The 25,299-nt window shown below is 38.5% G+C and overlaps 1 protein-coding gene across 1 annotated transcript in view; it reads right to left on the bottom strand.

Annotated features, from left to right (window-relative positions):
* The window catches only part of Rsrc1 (arginine and serine rich coiled-coil 1), a 249,324-nt gene that overhangs the window by 155,514 nt on the left and 68,511 nt on the right, over positions 1-25,299 (bottom strand). Inside the window, exon 5 of the mRNA XM_090328487.1 lies at positions 17,065-17,238. Within this exon, the coding sequence (XP_090184613.1) occupies positions 17,065-17,238 (174 nt within the window). The remainder of the gene's footprint in view (positions 1-17,064; positions 17,239-25,299) is intronic.

Raw genomic sequence — 25,299 nt, 5'->3', positions numbered from 1 at the left:
AACATCAGATGAGTGGATAAACACAGGAATATAGAAAGGGGAACAAAAATGAAATTTGGAGGGAACTGGCAGGAACTGCTACCTCTCAATTCTGACATGTAATATCAATGGATCCAATCATACAATCAAGACACAGAATGTTGAGTTGAATCAAAAGGCAAGGCTCTACTACTTGTTTATACAAACATATCTATCTGATACAAAGAGAAAATGGCTTAGCGTGAAATGTTGTAAAAATAAGTCTTCTAAGCAAAAGGACCCCCAAAACAGTCAGGAGATATTGATACTCACATATGACAAAGCAGATATAAAATAAAAATTAGTCATAAGAAAAAACTCTTCATCAAAGAGATGTAATAATTCTACATGCCACAATATCCAACAACTTCCATAACCACTGTTGGACTTAAAAATTCACACAGATTCCAATAACAATAGCTGGGGGTTTTTAAATAGTACCATAGAACATTTAGAACTAACAGTACTTACAAAATATTTGTTCAGAAACTGTACAAGAGATATACTTCTCAGTCTATGAACATTCTCCAAAATAAATCATATTCTAGGTGAAAAAGGAAGTGTCAGAACACCTCTTGTATCCTACTAATCCATAACAGAAAAAAATTAGAGGTGAGCAGCAAAAAAACAAACCCAAAATGAAAATACTGAAATTTATGGAGACTAAACAACACATTGCTGAATGGTGAGTAAGCCAGGGGAAAAGAGGGGGAATTCAAAAGGTCCTAGAATCCTCTGAGAGTAAAAATTCAACCCACCAAACTTATCAGGGCACAACCCACAAACCCATCTACAAAGAAAATGTATAGGGTCCAGAAGTTTGGCCTAGTGGTAAGAGTGCTTGCCTAGCATGCATGAAGACCTGGGTTCAATTCCTCAGTACCACAGACATAGAAAAGCTGGAAGCGGTGCTATGGCTGAAGTGATAAAACGCTAGCCTTGAGGAAAGCCCAAGGATAGTGCTCAGCCCCCAGAACTAGAAAAAAGAAAAAAAAGGGGGAGGGGGGGAGGGAAGAAAATATATAGCTATGAGTGTTTTGTTTATATCAAACAATAGAGAAGTTGCAAATTAATACCCTAGTGATGTATATTAAGCTCTCAGAAAAACAAAAGCAAGTTGAACCCAAAATCATTGGATGGAAAGAAATAATAATATTTTGAATAAAAATTGATAAACTAGAGATTGAAAGAATCAACAAAATATTTCATTTTTGAAAAGATCAATAAGCCTTTGTGAAACTAGGAATGAAAAGGGGGTATCACAACAAATACAGCTGAAACCTACAACACTTTGCAAACCAACAAACTAGAAAGTCTAGTAGAAATGAATGTATTCTTAGAGAGGCTCAATGCCCCAAAACTGAATCGACGATTTCAGCAGATCTACATGAGAATAAAACAGCGATAAAGACTTGCCCAACAAATAAAAGCCTAGATCCCCATAGAGTCACAGCTGAATTACACAAGAACTCCAAAAAAGAACTCCTCAAACCTTTCCATGAAGAATACGGTCAAGAATGCTTTAATATTTAAGTTCCTTAAACTGTTTAAAGAAGATTGCTCTAACTTTTTTCTAAAATAGAAACTCATTCTATGTAGCCAGCATTACACTCACCCCTAAATCAGACAGGAGAGATACACTCATCCCTAAATCAGACAGGAGAGAATCAATCAAGAGAGAATTGTTAAGTCAATGAAAAGAGAAAATTCCTTAGTAAAGTAATTGTTCACCAAATTCAAGCTAATCAACATGATCATCTACCATGACCATGACCATGATCATGTTGATTTCAGCCCAGGGATACAGAACTGGTTCAACATATGTAAATTAATAAACATAATATAACACATGTTTAGAATCAAAGACAAGAATCACCTGATCATATCAACAGATGCAAAAAGCCTTTGGCAAAATCCAATATCCTTTTGTGATTAAAACAAAACCCCTCTGGAGAAATAAAGAATAGAAGGAACATACCTCAATATAATAAAGGCTATTTATAACAACCCTACAACCAACATCATACTAAATGTACGAAAACAAACAATTTCCTTTAATGACAGGAACAAAGATGTCTCCTCTCTCCATTTCTATTCAATATAGCACTGGAATTTCTACTCAGAGGAATAAGGCAAGAGAAAGACATAACAAATATCCAAACAGGGAAGGAAAAAGCCAAATTAGACCTATTTGAAGATATGAACCTATTTTTAAAGGACCGTAAAGACTACTCGCCAAATCCTACAACTGTTAGACACCTTTGGTAAAGTACGATGCAAAAAAGAGATGATAACATGTCAGTAGTCTTTCTATATAACAATGAGCAAATGGACAGGGAAATTAGATAATAATTCCAGTGTAGGGGCCGGGAGTTTGGCCTTGTGGTTAAAGTGCTTGCCTAGCATGCATGAAGACCCGGGTTCGATTCCTTGGTACCACATACATAGAAAAAAGCCGGAAGTGGTGCTGAGGCTCAAGTGGTAGAGCTCTAGCCTTGAGAAAATCCAAGGACAGGGCTCAGGGCCTGAGCTCAAGCCCTAGGACTGGCAAAAAAAAAAAAATAATAATTCCAGTGTAACAGTCTCAAAAAAAAAAATCAAGAAACAGCCAGGTACAGTAGCTCACTCCTGTAATCCTAGCTACTCTGGAGGCTGAGATCTGAGGATCAAGGTTCAAAGCCAGCCCAGGCACTAAAGATCGGTGAGACTCTTAACTCCAATTAATTACTAGAAAACAGTAAGTAGAGCTGTGGCTCCAGGGGTAGGGTAGTAGCTTTGAGCTGAAGATCTCAGGTACAGCACCCAGGCGCAGAGTTCAAGCCCCATCTCACACACACACACACACACACACACACACACACACACACTCTCTCTCTCTCTCTCTCTCTCTCTCTCTCTCTCTCTCTCTCTCTCTTTCTCTCTCTTTCCAACTCTCTTTCTCTCTCTTTCCAAACCTAACGAAGAAAGTGAAGGACCTCTACCATGAGAATTATTAAATTTTGAAGAAACAAACTGAAAACGATATCAGGAGATGGAAAGATCTCCCATGTTCATGGATTGGCAGTAGTTTATGGCCACCCTGGAAAAGGCACATTATAAACTCAATGCAATAGCCATCAAAATCCAATACATATGTGTGTTTGTTTGTGTGTGTGTGTTTATGTGCATGTGCACATGTGTGTTTATGGAATACAACAGAATGTTTTGACATATATACACTAAAATTATTAAACTGAATTAATAAATATATTCATTATTACACAGTCATTACTTTGGTGGTCAAGACACTAAAAGTCTACTATCTCAGAAATTTCCTAAAACATGATACATTGTTGTTAAGTATGTTCACCATGTTAATGTAATCTTGTGATCTTTTCAAGATGTGAGTATAGAAATAGAAGATTATAAAGGACTAAGACAAAAATGGTTAGAATAAGAGATAGAAACTAAATTATTAGTAAGCAGTATCGTTACCAAATGGTTGGGAATTCCCTCAAAATTATTTATTCATTACATGTTTTACCTACAATGTCTATAATATTCTATATGCAAATGCGAATATCAAACATGCATTTAAGTTGTCATAAGCAGCTTGTCCCTCATGTTATTAGTCTAAGTATAGACATTAAATAACTTACCAGTCCAGAAAAGTAACAACGACTTTTAATACTACATAAGCTTTCAAGAATATTTCTATATAATATATGTGAAGCATCCAAATGTGGGATTACACTAGTCTATTTTTAAAGCATTTTTATTATTGTTAAGTTAAGCATTCAAGAATGTGGACAGCTAACCATAGTCCTTAGGAACTTTTAGCAACACTGATTTTTTTTTTTTTTGGCCAATCCTGGGGCTTGAACTCTGGGCCTGGGCACTGTCCTTGGGCTTTCTTGAGGCTAGCGCCTACCACTTGAGCCACTGCACCAGTTTCAGCTTTTTCTAGATATGTGGTACCAGGAATTGAACTTGGGTCTTTGTGCATTCTAGGCAAGCACTCTACCACTAGGTCAAACTCCTGGCCTCAACACTGAATTTCTCTATGTTCAAAGGACACACATGTTGAAATCTGCAAAGTTGCTTCAGGCCAACTGACAAGCTCAGGCAAGCCACCTACCTTATAAGCCTTTCTCCTGAAGAAGCCCATAACAATCTTTCAAAACAAAGAAGTTCATCAAATATTGTTTTGTTCAGAACAGTACAGTAAACATTAAGGATTACTATGGACTTATGAACTACTAATGCAGCAACACTAGGATACTGGCTTCAACAGCCTATTTTATTCAGTAAACATCAGAATATTATCAAGAGCAGATTTAGAAAATTGAAAGCTAATGAAGTCAGGAAGAAGCAACAGCATGCTGCACACTGTGGGTCTTATCATTAAGGCAGAAGCTAAGAGATGAGAGATCTAACTTTTAACTTAAAAAAAATAGCCTGCAAACTAGAAAAATAAACCACCATTAGACATAATTATTAGAGAATACTTTGCTACCTAAATTCAATAAGTTGAGCTAGTGGAACCAGTTTCTCTTATAAGAAAAAAAAAGCATACTTTCTTGCCTTGTACTGTAGTTCAAAAGCTTGATTATCTTAATTTTTGGTTTCTCTTTAGCAATATCTGAAGTACAAGACAACTGAATATTAAATTATAAATATTTTTATATAAAGCTATTTTCCCTTCTTCATAATAGTCAAAGAATATAATAAATATTGGATAATATCAGATTTTCAGAAATCAATGCTTTTCACAAACACTCAATTTACTACTTGTAAAATATAACTTTTAATGTCTAACCTTGATTTTATTTGATATAAAGACCAAATTGTTTTCAGAAAGAAGTGTTTATTAGTGATTTCTACTAAGTTTCACAACAGCAAAGGCAGAATCCATGTTTAGGTGATTACTGTATGCTTTGATTCAGTTATCTGCAGGGTGTCTGCATGGTACTCTAACTATTTAAAGCCAGTAAAAAGATTACAGCTCACACTAACTGGATTTTCACAGCTCCCTATCATTCGGCTTGAACTCCTCCTGGGCAGATTAAAAGGACCAGGGCAAACAATAGTCTTTTTTAAAATACAAGGTGGTTATTATTTCAAAAAAAAATTAGAAAGCAAGAAAGTTTCCTTTATTGTGATGATAACAAAATCATTCACGAAAGCAATCACATGGAAATAAAGTTAAATACACAATACACTTCACTGGATAAAGCAATCACATGGAAATAAAGTTAAATACACAATACACTTCACTGGATAAAGGTAAAGGATATTGATATAATGAATCTAAATTGAGAAATGAAATAGCACCCGCTGGAATCATAGTTTTTATTCTGAAATCTATCTTTAGAAGGTTGTAGAGCTCAAGGTCTAGGTTTGTCATCAGACGGAACTTGGTGGTCACTCTGTGCAACCTTCTATCTAAGAGACAGAAATCCAGAGAACTCCAGGGCATTCCCACACCTATCACAGACACTCATAAAAATAACTATGTATTTAATGTTCTTTCTGTACTAGTTCTACCATCTTTTCCTCCTCTAGTAGTTTCCCACCATCACTCCCTTCAAAGGTTCATGACTTCCCAATATAAACTATTGCATTGTCTTTAACATTCATGCAATCCAATAGAGTACTTCTATGTATCCTCGCCATTTTATAGATAAAGTCAACAAGGCTGAAAAAGAAACTGACAAGACCACACCACCAGCAAATGGAAGTATGAACTTTTTTCTTCATTTAATAGTAGTGTATATGCTCTGCCACCTACCAATCATTTCTTACAAACTCCACCTTTCATGTCTCAAATTGTATGGTTCAGTATCTCAATAGCTAGTGAGTTTCTAAACCAACTCATGTCAAGAGTTAATTGTTTACTCTGACTCTATCTGCAATTATCTGAAGGCCTCATCTTTACTCTCTGAGCAGTACTTACTGGAAGATTCCTAAGTGGTCTCCTGGCATCCAATCCACTCTCCTTAGTGTTGCTTCTCTGATTTAACATCCTTCAATCAAAACTCCTGCAACACTTCCTCTTATATCTTCTTTTTTTTTTTTTAACAAAATGAATTTAAGGATCCTAAAAGGAAATCCTAAGTCTCAGATGCAGAAACACAGAAGTTTCAGATGAGTGTTTAAGAAATTAATAAATGTAAGTATGTGAATTTCTGGAGGGAAAATAGGAATTGGAAAGATTGGAAAAGATGTGACAAAAAGCCTTTAATAAGTACATATGCCTCCAGATGATGTCCAATTGTCAGTTATCCAAGTATATCTTCTACTCAGAAAGTGAGGGGGGGGGGAGACAGAAGAAAGCAAAAAGGGAAAGGAAAGGAACAGTGCATGGTATTACCTTTATTTCAGAAGGAATCCTCTATAATATTTTTTGGCAAGGAACAATAATATGATAATTTCACACAACAAGAGAGAAACAAAACTATTTTTGCAAACACCCCATAATGCCTCTTGCCTTATCCTTTTGTATTTCTCCTCTCCTCCTTACTTCTTCTGGCTGGCTTAGGTATCAACACCTGTAGAAAATCTCTAACTGGCTAATTTATTACTTAAAGTGCTTCCCTAATACCAGAAACATGTCTTTTTGTCAACAGCACTCGCTGTGGAATCATTATTTGTGTGTCTGGCTCGAACTAGATGACATTTCTTGAGATCAAAGACCATGTCTTTCTTATTTATCTTCACAATCTCTAGTAACAACAATGGTGCCAGACACATTCTAACAACACGAAAAGTAATCCATAGCATAATGCATTTGTTTTTGCTGGGGCCCATGGGTGAGATCCTGCAGTCATTTATATTTAATCCTCCACATGGAAATACTGTTTTGGTCACCTCCCTTTAGAAGTCTTCACCTAAAGAGTTAAGATCCAAAAGGAACTGAAACCTGAGACTCAAGTCCAGACACTTCCTGTAGACTTTATTTCTCCTCTTGAACATTCTACAGATAATCCAAACAGTGTCCCAGGTGAAAGTATGATCTTTCCCTTCATACCATGGCTTCCTTCAATCTAACTCTAGCCCAATAAAAAAAGTTCCACCATCACGCCAGTAATGCAAACCAGAAACAAATTGTTATCTTTACCATCTTCATCTCCCAAGTCAAACCCATCACATATCAGAGTATACATATAAATATAAATCTCTGTCTATGTATGTGTATGTTATATATAAATGTCTCAGTTTCATCACTTTTTATCCATCTCCACTGCCAAAATACTTGACATCTCTCCTAGATTACTGGGCTATTTATCTGTTTTCTCTGTATCCAACCTTATCCTTCTGCAAGCTGTTTTCCACACTGCAGCTGGAGGGGTCTTTACAGAAAGGCTAATCTGATCATGTCAGCCATCAGATTAAAACACTTCAAAGGCATCCTGTTACCCTTAAGATAGAAACAGTGAGCAACACCGGATCTTAAGCAACAAGTGGAGTATGGTGCCCCATGTCTGTAAACTAGAGGCAATGGTAGAACTGCAATGGCAGTTCAAAGACAGCCCCAGGTAAACACGAGACTCTTTCTAAAAATAACTGAAATCAGAATAGGCTTGGGGCCATGACTGGATTCAAAGAGTGTCTACTCAGGAAGCATTGGACTCTGGATTCAAACTTAACATTGTCCTCCCCCAAATGCATCACTGTTAGCTCTATCAATAACAAAAAATGTGAAACTTTAGGTACTAAAATTAGAGATAAAAATGCCAAATCAGCAAGAAATACATGCTATAGATAAAAGTATACGCATAGAAAAACACATATAACTCCCCTAAGATAAAAATTGATAGAACTGTAAGGAAAAAGACAAAAAAAATTAACAAGTAGAGACGCCAACATTGCTAAGTTTTTACTTTAATTTTATTGTTGAGGTGATGTCCAGAGGGGTTAGTTACATATGTAAGGTAATGATACATTATTAACCCTCCCTTCATTTCCTCCCACCCTCCCTCTCCCTCAACTCACTCACCCCAGCCCCCACCAACCTGTAAAGTTCATTTCTAACATATTATCTTGTATTTGTTTTCCCTTTGTTCTTTGTCTAACATTGCCCCTCCTCCCTTCCCCAAATAAGATAAATGGCTATATATATGACACAGGGCAGTAAAATCTAATACAGTCTATTTGTAATGAACAAATGATAGAAAAAATTAATGGTTATCAATCCATTTCTGGAAGAACTAACCCAACCACAGAAGAGACACAAAGATAGAAGATACCCTACTTCACAAAACAGCCAAAGAAACAACTCATCTAGAGTTTCTAGCAACAGGAGGTGAAATTTTAAGCAGCCAGGGATGATACTTGACAGCCTTCTTCAAGGACACACAATTCCTTCCTTACAGAGCTGCTAAGAAAGTGCCAACCACACCTAATTAAACTAAAAAAAGCATCCTATTGGATCAGATCACACTGATCAGCAAGACTTGTCCACACAAGCCCTAGAGTTGACGGGCCAAAGCAGAGGATCCATCCTCAGCCAAGTGCACCAACACTACCCAGCTGTGTGCCTACTGTGGGCCAAGAGCACCCAGCAGTTTCAGCCAGGGACCAGAATGCTGACCTACAACACAAACTAGACAAAAACTCCCAACTAGAAAAAGAAGAAGAGCCCCTGAGAAAGTTGAGGGCTGACAATAGCCACTCCTGATCCAGACAACTGAGGCAACAGGCCCCCTTCAGTGGGGAAGAGAGCATGGCACAGCTGGTGTTCCCAGCCTTTCTACTCTTCCTTGTTGCCTTTCCCTTCCATTCTCTCCAACTACTGACAATTAAAACTCACATTTTCTTCTATCTCAGTTTCCCCACCCATAATCCTTCCTTGCTAGCATGGAACTAGATGGCTGGAACAGCACTGGTGGTTTGCATGTGTGCACACAGATACTGATGTAATTGTCTTCATCTCTCTTTCCCCTTCCCGCAACACAACATTACTTACATCTCTTCTACTTACCTCACTTCACACTGGTCTCATGGGTAGCATGGCTGCCACCTTTCCTGACTTGCAAACTCATCAACTGTTTACTAGTGTTGTCCCACCCCATCACCTCTGATGACCACATTATGGTTAACTAAGGGTGGCAGGGGCACAAGGATACCTCATAGCTGCTGCAATCATCTCATAATAAACCTCCAGTAGCAGCAACTGGCCTTCACCAGGGCTGCCATAACCTCAAAGCTGTGGTTCTGCAGCCAAGCTTCCACAGTCTGAGTGGAGAAGAGCACTGAAATGGAATGTTTGAACACTGAGCAACACATCCCCCCAAGTCTAATAGACAGAAAACATACGGCAACCCAGTCACTGCCTCTTCTTCATTAATTTTTAAGAAATTCCCAACTAAAACAACATGGGAGATTAAAACTTCCAACCAAATTTTGACCACAGATACATAAATCCCAGTGAAGAGACACAAAATGTATGAAAAGCCATGGAATATGCCAACAACTCCAACTACAGGACTTCAGTGACAGTGAGAGAAATTTCATACAAAGAGTTAACATTTTTCTAAAACAACTAAAGATAGGTCTACCTGTTCCTTGCATACCATTCTTGAACATATATTTGGAAAAATATAAGTATGCATGCCCATGTTTGCAGTATCTGTTCATAAGAATCAAATGGTGGAATCACCTAAGGCATTTAACCACAAATAAATGGATAAAGTGTACATATACACTTTTGAATTTACTCAGACATAAAGAAACATGAAATTATTCATCTACAGGAAATTGGACTGAACTGGAGATCATATTAATGATGATCAATATGGTCAAGAAAGCTCAAAAAAATCCCAAAATGCTCAATTTGGGCACGCTCAAAAACAAATATCATGTTTTTGCATATCTCTAGAATATGTATCTGAAAGATTAAAAAAGATAGACAGAGGTGTTTCCTTTGATCTATGTACTAACCAATGAAGCAACTATATATATATTTATTTATTTACACCAAAGAACTACTCCTTGTGTAGACTGCTTTAAATAATGGAAAGGTTTTCTTTACCTCTGTCTTTTGTCATTCTTGCTGAGTATATTCAATTTACCTGTAGTAATAATTTCACATTTGATTTACTCAAGTGCACAATTTTCTCAGGATGTAATACCGTTCCATTTTTTTCCAATATGCAATGTCCTTTCTTACCTTTCTTTAAAGCTACATGTCAGTCAAGCTGATTTTCATGATGTACTTTTACGTAGCCTGTCACAAGCTGCTATCTGCTGCAGGAAACCTGCAAGGGCACGACACTCGTTCTTGTCCTTCCCTATCGCTGTCTGCTCTGTCAGTGGTCATCACATATGGGCTAGTGCTCAGCAGGGACTTTGTTTATTCCCACAAGGCCCCCTCTTTAGCAAAAAGTCATGCCTACCTCCCTGTAGTGACATCCACTCTCAGAACCTAAGAATCACAGCTTTAGCCCTACACGGAAAGCATGAACACCAATGGTAATGTGAAATTTTTCTTTTATACCTTCATTGCCCTTAAATCTAAGATAACAGCCCTTACCACATAGTAAGTGAGAATGAGCACCTTTATCTGTATTAGTAAAAATGCCTGTCTCATGCTTACACCTATCTAAAGAAGTATGTGTTATTCCTAGGGTCAGGCTATGCCATTTTTCTCAATAGAGGATTAACAATACTTATAGTAGCCATTTACAAACAATCCTAGAATATCACATTACAATGTAAAACTAAATCATCATGTAGGTATCTATGTGCAATCTTTTCTGCCTAATCAAAGAAGTTAAAATTTCTGACTTTCTATTTGCACTGACCAAGATTTATCTGACATGTCAACCATGATTTATCCAATCTGTTCCATTTTCTAAACTAGGAAGAAAGCATATGAGACCTGAGTGAATTATAACTTTTTAAAATACAGAATAAACTGGCCTAACACTGTTCCTATATGGGATACTCAAGTATCTGCTTTATAGTGAATTGTAAATTAGAACTCTAATGAGCAATTTGTACGCAACATACTAGCTTTTAGGGACCTACTTGCTAATTTAGTAAGAAAAGACCTGGCTGGCACTCCACATTTTTCCTTCTATATTTTTTCTATCAACAGTGCAGACTTTTCTGCTTACAGAGCCGTATATAACCTAAGTGAAGGTAAATGCTAAGGCCTTGAGTTAACGTTTATAGAATAGTAGCACATTCCAGTCTGACAGTCTGTCCTGTAACCATATCCAAAATCAAGGCAGTAGAGATCCAGAAATAAGTTAGGCATGAAGAGTGACCAAAGAGGACTAGAAGTTTGATCACTATTTAAAATATGGATCCCAGAGCCAGGAATGTGGCCAAGTGCCTAGCATACACAAAGCCCTGGGTTCAATTCCTCGGTACCATATGCACAAAAAAAGACAGACATGGTGCTATGGTTGAAGTGGCAGATTGCTAGCCTTGAGCAAAAGTGCTCAAGGACAGTGCCCAGGCCCTGAATTTTTTTGCCAGGACTAGCAAAAAAAAAAAAATTAAAAATATATGGACCCTACAAGTGGCACTCAATTTTCCAAGTAACTGATACCAAATTGTGTAACTTATGAATTATAACTTGATTGATAGCATAAAGACAGAAAGGCAGTCCAAGCTATATAAGACAAAGAAAAAGTACATGTGTACACACATTTTAAACTAGGCATGAATAATACCAAAAATGTGACTATCTTTCTAATACCAAAAATTCAACTGCACCACTTTAAAATGTTTGAAAGTGAAACTATCTAGAAACAGCTTCTAAAACAATCACTTATTATTCATTTCATAAATATCTGTGTACTTAGTATGATCTGAATAAATGTGATATTGATTTTAATAAGCAAAGTAATTTGTACCATAAAATTACAAAATTCCCTATTCAGATCAGATAGAGATAAGGAGCTGACTGTAGGGTTGCTCTCCAGAAACAGCCCCAAGAGCTGATCCTACCACACAGCACTTGTCTTCCTACACAACAGTTAGTATTCACAGGTTTTAATTACTATCTCCTGATAAAAGGGAAGAATAAACAGTAGTCAAAGAATATAACTCAGATCTTGGCATGGTAGAATATGCCCATAATCCTAGCACTCAAGGCTGAGGCAGGAGGATGGTGAGTTCAAGGTCAGTAAAGCCACATAGTGAGACCCAGTCTAAATAAATAAGTGGAAGAGAAGACCAAAGGAAGGGATGGTGGAAGAGTGGAGAAATGTGGAAAGGAAAGGGAGAAAGGGGGAGGGAGAATAAGGGGGCAGAGAGAGGGAGAGAGGAAGAGGAGAGAGAGGGGGAGGGAGAGAGGGAAAAAGGGAGAGTGGGAGAGAAAGAGAGAGGGAGAAGGAAAGGGAGAAGAAAGAGGAAGAGGGAGGGGGAGAGAGTGGGCAAAGAGAGGGAAGAGGGAGGGGGAGGGGGAGGGGGAGAGGGAGGGAGAGAGTGCACACAAAGAACTTGCCTTATCAGGAAAAAACTTGAAACAATTTGAGATGTCTGGTCTAGGCTACCTTTTCTCCTTTTAAGTATTTTAAAGCTCCAAGAATTACAGATAACTGATAAGAAATGTGAAAAGAAGGAAAGGGAGAAAGGGAGAGGAGGAGGCAGAGAGAGAGAGGGGGGAGAAAGGGAAAGGGAGAGGAGGGGGCAGAGAGGGAGAGAGGGAGAAGGAGAGAAGGAGAGACAGAGAGGGAGAGGGAGAGGGAGAGAGGAGGAGACAGAGAGGGAGAGGGAGAGACAGGGAGGGAGAGACAGGGAGGGAGAGGGAGAGACAGGGAGAGAGGGAGAGACAGGGAGGGAGAGGGAGAGAGGGAGAGGGAGAGAGAGAGAGAGGGAGAGGGAGAGGGAGAGGGAGAGGGAGAGGGAGAGGGAGAGGGAGAGACAGGGAGGGAGAGGGAGAGACAGGGAGGGAGAGGGAGAGGAGGGGGGAAGAGAGAGGGAGGGAGAGGGAGAGAGGGGGGGAAGAGAGAGGGAGGGAGAGAGGGAGAGAGGGAGGGAATGTGGGAGGGAGGGAGGGAGAGAGAGAGGGGGGGGAGAGAGAGAGAGAGAGAGAGGAGAGAGAGAGAGAGAGAGAGAGAGAGAGAGAGAGAGAGAGAGAGAGAGAGAGAGAGAGAGAGAGAGAGAGAGAGAGAGCGCGCGCACAGAGAACATGCCTTACTAGGGAAAAAATTGAAAACTTTGAGATGTCTTGTCTAAGCTACCTTTTCTCCTCTCAAGTATTTTAAAGCTCCAAGAATTACAGATAACTGATAATAATCAAAGAATTCCTTTCCCTAAGTATGCAAATGAATTTTGTCCAATGGTGGTGTAATGGATTTCCCTCCTTCTCCCAGGAAGAAGAAACTGATTTCAACTCTATGCAGTGATGTCCAGATTCCTAGTGGCTTACCAGTGTCCGCTTTTTCAATTCTTCAACCTATTTATAGCATGTACCTGGCTCTTACTAGGAATTCTGTTACGTAGTGTCTTTGGCCTATGTTCATGTATATTTGTATGAGTCATGATTTTGTCTTTTGAACAAAATACCCTTAAATAGCACCAGCAGGTTGAGTCAGTATTTGACGTTTCTGTGGCTCCTTAGAGCATGCTATAAAGGAGTATTCTCCCAAAATTCAGGGCCTCCATACAAAGTGACTCCTCTAATACTTCTGGCAGGAGGTGCGGCAACTTACTCTACAGTGTACCTGAGGACACATGCTGGAACATCCATCCTCTTAACACATCTCTAATTCCTTACCCTCATGAGGAATGAAGAAAAAAGATATCTTCTCTCTTTCAAAGACTCATCACAGTCAGGCAATCAACAAAAGAAAGAATTCACCTTCTATTCATGGCACTAAAAACTAAAGCATAATTCAAATCAAGTTCAATTGGGAAAAACTCTAATAATTAACATGCACTGTTACAATGAGTAAGAGGAAGATGAGGACTTGACTGCATTGGCTACTATTCTTTTGTGTTGAATTAAGTTATTTCTGTTGAGTCAAATTAATACCAAGTGACAAATACTTAAAGCAACACACTGGAAACTGGTAGTGAATTTCCTCCATAACTATAGCCAAAAACTATAATGGGCCACAGTTATGATAATCAACTCATGGAAAAATTGTAAAATCTTTCATTTTAAATGTAGGAAAGATGTGTTTGTTTACCTGCTTAACAAAATTGATAGTATCTCACATTCCACAGCGACACGTGTTCAGGGTACACTGCTTTCGAACCAAACATTTACCCTCCGCCACTAGTGAAAGGCAACAAGATCTCTTTACAAAGTCTCATCTTTTTCAATAAATTTTGCATGAAAACATGTTCTCCTGGCACAAAGTTGCCTGCTGTCACATTGGAAGTATGATAAATGTTTAATGAAAACAACACCACACAGCTTGGTGTCAGACAACAGCTATCACACAGTCCTACTTTGATCCAAACAGACACTTGAAAGGAGTTCTAAGCATGCTCTGCACCACAGAGCTCATAACCTATATGCAAATAAGGGGAAATTAGCATAAATGACTTCCTGCTGCATGAAGAAGTAAGAGGTAAGGAAAAATATGACAGCCTTTATAAGTATGTAACTGCTGTCAAATCTCAGAGTCCAGCTTTCCTAAATCACTCCCAACATCTTCTGCCAAACACTAAGTTAAGAAAGAGGGAGAAATCAACTTATCTACCTACAGAAATTTAGTACATGAAACTACACTTGAAGAGACTGAAATAGCGCCAAAGTTAAAGCTACAACTAATATGTATCTATGAAGTATGAATTCTATGTCGTCCACAGTTATAGTCTTATACATACTACTCTAAAATTTATAGTCTTTTTAAATTAATTTTATTTATTTTGTTTATGTGGTACCAAGGAATCAAACCCAGGGCCACACGCATGCGAGGAAAGCATGCTACCAATAAGCCATGTTCCTAGCCCAAATTTATGATTTTTTTTAATGTTATCCCTATTTTGCAGAAGAATATATCCGTAACCTATTTATTGACTCTCCTTGAAGTATAAAGGTTTTGAAAGTTATGGGGGGGGAAATGATGTAGCCAGGCATGGTGGCTCACACCTGTAATCCTAGCTACTCAGGAGGCTGAGATCTGAGGATTGAGGTTCAAAGCCAGCCCAAGCACTAAAGACCTTGAGACTCTTATCTCCAATTAATCACTAGAAAAGGGGAAGTGGGGCTGTGGCTCCTGGGGTAGGGTGGTAGCCTAGAGCTGAAGAGCTCAGGGACAACGCCCAGGCCCTGGGGTAGGGCTGTAGCCTTGAGTTCAAGACCTCAGGCAAGACAAAAAAAAAAAAATGCTGTGCCTCAGAATATAATTCTTGGGCATCTACCCAGAACATTACAAGGCAAGATGCCATAAAGACACCTGCACATTCATGCTTACTGACACACTATACACAATAGTCAAAATATGGAAATAGGCCAGGTGCCCTTCAATAGATGAGTGTGTCAAAAAATGTGGGTACTTATACATAAAAGAATCTTACTCATCCTTTAGAAAGAATATTGCCATTTGCAGAGAAATGGATGGACCTAGAACAAATTATGGTAAATGAGGTAAGCCAAGCTCAGAGAGACGGATTGGCTCAAGTTTTCTCTCATATGTGGAAGCTAGATCCAAAATTCAACTGAACATAATAAATTATACGGGACTCTAGGCATTCACACACAATCAGATGAAAGGAGATTACTCTTAGAGGAGAAACCCAAAGGCATAATTCCTCTTAACATTTAAAATACTACTTATTGAAACAAGTTCCAGGAAATAGAACTGTGGGTTTTATTGTTGCTTATTTGTTTTCACTTTTGTGGTTTTGTCTTTTTTTGGAGGGAGGGTGGGATGAAGGGGATACTGAAAGAAAGAGAAGAAGAAGGGTCAACAACTGTGGTCATTCAGTAAACACCATGTGGAAAATGAACTATGCAACCTGTGAGTGAAGACAAAAGGGAGAAATGGGAGAAGGCAAAGGTAAGGGTGACATTGTCCAAAAGAGAAATATACTCATGACCTGACTTATAAAATGTCAACACTCTGTATACTTTAATAATAACAATAAAATTACACTTAACGAACAGAAGAGGAAGAAATGTATAAACTAAGCTGGTCATGGTGGCTCACATCTGTAATCCTAGCTACTCAGGAGGCTGAGATCTGAGGATCAAGGTTCACAGCCAGCCCAGGCACAAAAGGACCTGAGACTCTACATCCAGAAAACTGGATGTGGGGCTTGGCTCAAGGGTAGGGCGGTAGCCTTGAGCTGAAAAGCTCAGGGACAGTGCCCAGGTAGAGTTCAAGCCCCATGACTTACCAAAAAAAAGAAAAGAAAGAAAGAAAGAAATGTATAAATGTAAATTCAAATGTGAGAGAAAAGAATTCCAGAAATCCTGCATTTAATTCTTAGAACAGATTCAAATTCTGGAAGGCCAGTAAGGAAATAGTAAAAGTGAAAGTATTTCTGGGTGGCAGGTCATAGAAGAAGCCATACTTAGGAATGCTGCTCACTTACACACCTAAGGAATACTAATCATTCAAATGAAGCAGAAAGAATTACAGTAAATGTTCAGTAGATGTGTGTTGACACAGAAAAACCACAGTCCTAGGAATAATGAGTTCTGGAGGCTTGCAGTCTAAGACCGAGAACCAGCATCTCATGAGGGCCCTCTTTGTTATCACATGGAAAAAGGGAATTGGGTGGGGGAAAGCAAGTACATTTTCTTCTAAAAGAAATCCACTCATACAATAAACAACAAACCCACTCCCCCCATGAAAACATGAACCCACTCATGAGGAAAAACCTCTTATGACCTAGTCCCCTTTTTAAATCCAAAAGTATTGCATTGAAGTAGCCCATGAATTTAATAGGGATATATACAAATTAGAGCATTAGTCAGTAACTGTTATAAATCAAAATTCCCTGACTGGTGATTTAAATCATGAGTAAAAAGAGAGTATTTTCCTTGCTAAAGCAATTTAGCCACAAGGCTGTGAGCACAGAAAGAAAATACACTTTGAATATTGCTATGGACTTTGCAGTCATCACTGCATTGGATTGGCTTCAGCTTACCCACGTTTGATGCTGTGCAGTTCCTTGTCCTTGGCTTTTTCCTTCTCCTTTTCCCTCTTCTCTTTGTCTCTGCCTTTGCGGCGGTCTCTGTCCCGGGATCGACTTCGAGTCCTTCTATGACTGGACCGTTCACTGCTTCGACTATGGGAACGGGGACGAGCTCTTGACCTGGACCTATAGGAAAGGAATTTTATTAAATGGAGTTAGTATGTGTTTTTTATGTTAAGAAACAAATATTCATTTATTTGAAGGAAATACTTAGTTTTAGTTATAGACTCAGAAACCAGGTGTACAAATGCAAAGTAAGTACATGAATATGATTCTTTATGATTGAGTATTTTCAATTAAAATCATATTTGAGAAGATACATGCTGACAACTTTCCAAGAAATTAAGGTTCAATCAAAGGTGTCTACAAGCAGAAGGGTTTGCTATTTTGTTTTGTTTGTTTTTAAGAACGTGTCATTGTACTGCTTGGGTTGGTCTTGAACTTCTGGGTTCAAGAAGCCCACAAGCCTAGATATATTCACAACAAGTAGAAGTATCTTATTTTTTTTTGGGGGGGGGGGTCTGTCATGGAGCTTGGACTTAGGACCCAGGCCCTTCTCTTCAGCTCAAGGCTAGCATTCCACCACTTTGAGCCACAAGTGCCACTTTCTGGTTTTCTAGTGATTACCTGGAGACAAGAGTCTCAGGGCCTTTAGTGCTTGTGTTGGCTTTGAACTGTGATCTTCAGATCTCAACCTCCTAAGTAACTAGGATTATAGGCGTGAGCCACTGGTGCTCGGGCTTCATGTAGAAATCTTTAAGGTTCAAATTCAGTCTTAATTATTCAAATCTTCTCACATAACATAACCAATCAATACCATTTATTGCAATCAGTAAAGAGAGAGCTTTCTCTAGCCCTATAACGTCTGCTTTCTTATCCACCCTGTTTTTAAATTTCTAACCGCTTCAATATAATCATTCACTGTATCCTATTATTGGGTAGGATACATACATGCTAAGAAGTTATGATGTCACCTCCTGGTTACAGTGCTAACAAGAAAACTATTAGGCTGACACTTTTCAGGATAGCAACTCCAAACAAGTACAGGAAGGCATGGAAAGAGACCAAAACCACAAAGATTTTATAGAAGTCTAACACCTGGAAGAAGGAAACTGTAACAAGAAAGTTGTCATTTTCTGAGTTAGCCCAAGTATGTACTATATAGAACAGCTACACCTTAAACGGAAAACCAACAGCCTTTTTGAGCTCCAAAGCAACAGAACAAGTGCAATCTTAACAAGTCACAGGACAGTCCTCTAATTGAGGTCAAAGGAGCATTCCCCCCAAAATGTCTCTAAATCAAATCTCTGGCTAAATGCACCAAAGTCTGATGAAGGGACCCCTTTCTTGATTTCCCCTAAAATAGAGACCCCTTTGAAACCCCTCTTCCATCCCCTATAGGCATTTCCCATCTTCATGACAAAGAAGTACTTGACTCAAGCCAGGGGCTGTAAATTCCCTGATAACAGAACTCAGATTACAAGAGCAGTTCAACCAGGTGGAGTTACCAGAGTTCCTTCCCCACCCGTTGCCTGCCAGGAAGCTCCTTCCCCTTTCCACTGTCATCAGAGCAGTGCACCAGAAGCCTGACCAGGTGATAGGTCAACCCAAATAGCAAAGGAGTCAGTGGTTGCCCCAGCCATCACTCAACTGTGTTGAGATTCCATTAGCCACCTGTATATGGCCAAGCCCAACCACATGGCTTGTGGCCTATAAAAGTAAGATTAGGGGGGTCCCTATCTCACTCACATCTTAGAGACAGCCCTGACCAGTCAGTATGATTCCCAATGCTAGGCACAGAATAAAACTCTTGTTAAACTTCTGCTTTTGTGTCAGACTCATTCCTTTGATCACAGACCCTAATATTGGGGGACTGGACCCTAACATCTGGTACCCCCATATTTATTGAATTATATACTTCAGAATCAGTCCAGGTGGCCATTACTTGATAAAGAAAATGAGATTTATACAGATTTATTATTCTGTTATAAAGAACAAAACTATTTCATTAAAGTCAGAACTGTTAACATCTAAGCCATCTAAAACTAAGCCAAACTGAGAAAAGACCAAGTATATATATATATATATATATATATATATATATATACATATATGTATGTATATATATGTGTGTGTGTGCACATGTGGTGTGTCTGTATGTGTATAACATATATACAGATGAATGTAAATGTGCAATGTACAACTGTTTATGAAAGAACTCAAAATAGGGCAAGAAGGTAATAGGGAGATGAGTATGATCTAAGTATAGTATATGCCTGTACCAAAATAGCATAATATAGCAGTTAAAATAAAGAATGCTGGACAACAATAGCTCATGCCTGTAATCCTAGCTACTCAGAAGGCTGAGATTTTAAGGATTGCAGTTCAAAGCCACCCCAGGCAGGAAAGTCCATGAAATTCTTACTTCCAACAAACTATTCAGAAAAAGCCAGAAGTGGCACTGTGGTTCAAATGGTAGAGCGTAAGCCTGGAACCCAGAGAAGCTCAGGGACAGCACTTAGGACTTGAGTTTAAGCCCTAGGACTGGCCAAAAAAAAAAAAATTGTAAGAAAGAAAAAATGGTGATAAGAAAGAATAATAAAGAAGGTGATTATGTTAGAAGTTTATTACACATATTAATGGAAATAGCACAATAAAGCACTGTTATAAATTAATATGCACCAATTAAAAATCAGAGGCCGAATTTTAACTTAACATATAGAAGACAGACTCCAAACAACTGAAAATAAAAGCATGAAACCAAAATGTCATATGTCCTCGTGTACACATAATGTGTGGGAATGGGGAGTGTGCTAAGGCTTGAACCAGGGCCTCATACACTTACTTGGCTTTTTCATTTATGCCTACAGCTCTACTACTAAGTTATGCCTCCAATTCTAAGTTTTAGTTGGTTAACTGGAAATAGGCTCTCTCAGATTTGTCTACCTGGGCTGACTCTGAAAGGAACTGCTCAGATCTCAGCCTACTAAGGAACTAGGATTATGGGTGTGAGCCACTGTCTCATGGCTATTTTTTTATTTAAAAAGACTTTTTTATTTAAAAAGACTGGGTCTCACTCTGGAACCAAAGCTGACTTTGAACCCACAAAATCTTTGCAACTTAGAAATAATTTCTCGCTATCACAAATTGCAACTATATTATTCAGAGGAAAATAACAGATATTCACAATGTCCAAGATAAAATATCAAAATTACTAGATGTATAAAACAATAGGTAAAATGTACTTCATCTTAAAAAAATACGATGAAAAAAAGTGCATGGAAATGAGGCAGAGGTCAGAAATAGCAGATAAGGATTTAAAAGCAGTAAATATAAGTATACTTTCAATGAAAATAAAGCTAAACACTGCAACAAAAACTAGAAAATAGCAGGGCAAGGTGGCTCATGCCTGTAATCCTAGCTACTAAGGAGAATGAGATCTGAGGTTCAAGGTTCAAGGCCAGCCCAGGCACAAAAGTACCAGAGACTCTTATCTCCAATTAACCTCCAGAAAAGGAGAAGTGGGGCTTGGCTCAAGGGTAGGGTGGTAGCCTTGAGCTAAAGAGCTCAGGGACAGCACCAGACCCAGGGGTAGGGTGGTAGCCTGGAGCTGAAGAGCTCAGAGACTCCATCCAGGCCCCATGACCCACAAAACAAAAACTAGAAAATAAAAAAATTCTGTGACTGAAAATCAATATAAAACTTTACTATTATGATGAATGAAATTCAAAGCAGATTTTTGGTGCTAGAGGAATCAGTATCTGAAAATAATGAACCACGCCAGGAGCCAGTGGCTCACACCTGTAATTCTAGCTATTTCAGAAGACCATTATTCAAAGCAGGAAAGTACACAAGCCTCTTATCTCAACCACCAGAAAACAGGAAGTGCCCCTGTGACTCAAGTGGTAAAGCACTAGCCTTAAGCTCAGGGACAGCGCTTAGGCCCAGAGTTCAGGCCCCATGACAAAGAAAAAAAAAAAAAAGGCAAGTTTGAGGCTAGTGTGGACTTCATGGTAATCACCTATCAACAATAACAACAAACAACAACAACAAAAAAAACTACCATTATCAAGAAAACTAACAATAACAAATGCAGGTGTAGATGTGGATAAATGGGAACTCTACTATGCTGTTGGTGGGAATGTAAACTTGTTCAACCACTCTGGAAAGCAAATATGGAGGTTCCCCCAAAAATTAAACATAGAACTACCCCATGAGGTAGTTCTGGGATATTTTTCCAGTACAGCACAAACAAGGATACACTAAAAGCCACCTCCAAAATCATGCATCACTATTTACAACAGCTAAGATATGGGATCAGCCCAGATGCCCTCCCTCAATGGATGAACAGATCAAGAAAATGTGGTGAATGGACCGGGAGTCTAGCCTAGTGGTAGAGTGCTGGCCTAGCATGCATGAAGACCTGGATTCGATTCCTTGGTACCTCATACACTGAAAAAAAAAAAAAAACAACAGAAATGATGCTGTGGCTCAAGTGGCAGGTAGAGCTCTAGCCTTGAGAAAGCCCAAGGACAGTGCCCAGGCCCTGAGTTCAAGGCCCAGAACTGGCAAAAAGAAAAGTGGCGAATATACATAATGAAATACTAATCACTCATCAGAAAGAATTATAATGTACTTTGGAAATGGAAAGACTTGGAAAGAATTATGTTAAGTGAAGTAAGCTAGGTCCAGAGAAACACAGATTCCATGGTTTCTCTCAGTGGGAACTAGACTCTGCCTATAAACCCAGAAATAAACACACTGGGTCATATACAAGCAGTTATAAATGAACTAACTTAAGCAAAATAGAATCTACGGAAAATGCAACTAGTAAAATTCTTTAGGAAGATTAAGTCAAGGCCTAACAAAAGAGTACTAGGAAATGGGTACTTGCCAGGGGGTGGGGGTGGAGTGGCAAGGAGTAGAATAAGGAAGAGAAGAACAGAATACAGGCAAGAATGTGTTGTCTTTGCTGCAGAACTGAAAAAATAAAGGAAGAGGTGGGTAGAAGGCAAGTGGAGATATTCAAGGATGGACAAAGTTCAAGAAGCACTGAATACATAAATTGTTACGTTCCATGGCAAAAAAAAATTAAGAAAAGTGAGGGAAGGGATGGAGTGGAAGGGGTAGGTGAAAATGTTAAAACGGGTGACCCTGATGAAGAGGCACTGTGTTCATAAACTATTCTGCTGAAAGGCAACTCCTTTGTACCTGAAGAAAATAAAAATACGTATTTTTTAAATATCACTATTGAATCTGAGGACTCAATTTCGGGTGTTTACTGAAGAGGAAAAAGGACTCTTGTAAGAAGTCCCTCAGGGATTCAGGGACTGGAGTCTAGCCTGTGTACTTATTCCCAGAGGTAGCGAAGATAAAGTATGTGCAGAACACAATTTACCTTGTGGCCAAACATCTTACAAATTTACTGTAAAACCATGTTACAGATTCTAGAAGCTCCAAAGAAGATAAATAGGAAGAAGACCATGAATAGGAATGCCAAGGCCAAACTGATCAAATGAAAGGAGGGAAAAAAATCATGAAAGTATCAGAGAAGCAAGTATAAAAATGGAACGATGAACCTCCTAAAATTGTAGGAGGAAGTAGAGAAGTGGAAGGGCGAGCGTCACAGAGTCAACAGTTGGAATACAGGAACACATGCAGGGAAATGTCACAATGAAATCCCCCTTGCACAATTCATGTATGCTCAAAATAAAAAATGAATTGGCAAAAATAATACATTACAAATAAAGGATTGATTAAATAAATTGTTGCTGGCTAATCATAAACAGGAGAGATCAAAAGAGCTTGGAAGAAAATCTTAACATGATGAAGTAAAATAAAACCAACCGAAAAAATTCACATTTAGCAAAGACAATGGGCTGGAAGCTGGACCTAGCCAGCTAAGCAGCTGTAATCCTAAACAGGCTGAGATCTGAGGATCCTGGATAAAAGTCAGCCAAGAAAACAGAAAGTGGTAAGTGCCAGATTTGCAGGATAAGAGCTCAAGGACAGCGCCCAGGCCCCGAGTTCATGCCCTATGACTGACAAAAGAAAAACATAAATAAAAAAAAGAAGAAGAATGAGGTGAGGGATGTTAGTCATGCAAGGCCCTGGTTTAAGCCTTGTAGAAAACAACAAAAAATAAAAATTTTAAAATTTAAGCATTATCTTTCTTAGATAAAATTAAAGAAAAAATAAAATCAATCATGTTGGAGACCACTGGCTCAGTCCTAGAATGCTAGCCACTCAGGAGGATGAGATCTCAGGATTGCGGTTCAAAGCCGGCCTAGGGAGGGGAGGGGAGGGAGGCAGGGAGGGAGGAGGGAATGAGAAAGATTCTTCTCTCCAATTAACCACAAAAACACAGAAGTAGAGCTGTGGCTCAAGTGATAAGAGTACTAGCGTACTAGCCCTGAGCACAAAAGCTCAAGTACAGTGCCCCGACCTGGAGTTCAAGCCTCAGCACCTTAGTGTAGAAACAAAGGAGTTAACAAGAGTAGACCGAAATTATATTAAACAATTTAGGTCGTAGTGGAGTGAAATAAGAGAGATTCAAACTTGCATTTTCAGTAAGGAAAGACCATAGGAAAATCAAAATATGTAGCTAAGTATAAACTATGATAACTTCCCTTCGTTTAAAATATATACATGTACTTAAAAGTAAAACTTGCAGTGTTTTGCCAGGTTTCAGGCATCCAGAAGTTCTCCGAAGTACAGGACACATGAGTACACTAGTAGGGTTTCAACCTTTCATATGAAGTGGTACAACAATAACCTAGGTACCCTAAGAGTAAAGGAACAACTATTTAAACAAAATGAGGATAAATAAAAAGCTAAAAATACTCATTTTCCAAAAGAAGGCTTAAAATGAAGCATAAGAAAACAAAAAAAGATGAGCTAAACATAAATTAATGAAATAAGTAGTTCTAATGAAATCAATGTGTACATTTAATTATTAATGAACCAAACATTCTTAAATGATCAAATACAATGGATAATTATAAGTATAAACTGTCAAGACCTTCTCAAAGTTTATTTTTATATCTTTAAATTGTTATACTAATGAGTCATCACTCAATTATAAGTGCAATGCATCTTGATCAATATTATCCTTTTCATCATTCTTCCCCTCCCTCCCAACCTTAGCCCCAACAACCCCCTCAATTTTCTTAATTTCCTAGGACCTGTATTTAATATTTATGTGTTCAATTAATATTTAGAATTTAATCAATTATATCTTATTTATCGATGTATTTAACTGATTGTGTGTTTAATTAATATTTAGTATTTAATATGACTACATATTCACCCCACATCCCCTATTCATTCATCTACTTCCCTCTCTATAACTCCCCACTTTCCAGTGCCAGTTTTCTGGTATTCACCTGTAAGTTTTCTAAGGAACTATACAATCTGAATTCTCCCTTACACCATATTTGGGTAAAAGATCTGTGTATATTTGTATACAACTCCATATGTGCTTTCTTGTACATTTACAAATTAGTTTTAAGTTCAACATATGAGAGAAAACATGTGTTCTTTGTCTCTCTGGGCCTAATCTACTTCACTTAACATAATTTTTTCCAGAACTATCCATTTCTTTGCAAATGACACAATGTCACTCTTTCTAATAGCTAAGTAAAATTCCACTGGGTAATATACCATATTTTCTTGATCCTTTTGTCCACTGAAGGCATTCAGGATGTTTCCATATCTTGACTACAGTAAACCGTGCAGCAGTATAGCCAGTGGCTATACTATGTCCTGATCTATAATCTTTTTCCCCCCAGTCTTGGGGCTTGAACTCAGGGACTGAGCTTCTTTTGCTCAAGGCAAGTACTCCACCACTTGAGCCACAGCATCACTTCTGTTTATGCGGAATCAAATCCAGGGCTTCATGTATGCTATGCAAGCACTCTATCACTAGGCCACATCCCCAGCCCCTGATATGGAATCTTTTTGCTAAATGTCCCAAAGTGGACCTGCTACATCACAGGTACTTTTACATTTAGTTTCTTCAGAAACCTCCAGTTTGCCCTTCGTTCACATCGACAGCGTAATACTGATTCTTTTTGCTCACATCCGTGTCACTTTGTGTTCTTGATGACGGCCATACTAATTGGGACACAATAGACTTTCAGGATCATCCCAATAGATGCAGAATGTCCTTTCATGACAAAAGCTCTA

This window comes from Megascapheus bottae, chromosome 1 (genome assembly GCF_031878675.1).
Source record: "Megascapheus bottae isolate mThoBot1 chromosome 1, mThoBot2.hap1, whole genome shotgun sequence".
NCBI classification, from domain to species: domain Eukaryota; kingdom Metazoa; phylum Chordata; class Mammalia; order Rodentia; family Geomyidae; genus Megascapheus; species Megascapheus bottae.
The sequence above is the reverse complement of the archived record's forward strand: the minus strand, read 5'-3'. Positions and strand labels throughout refer to the sequence as shown.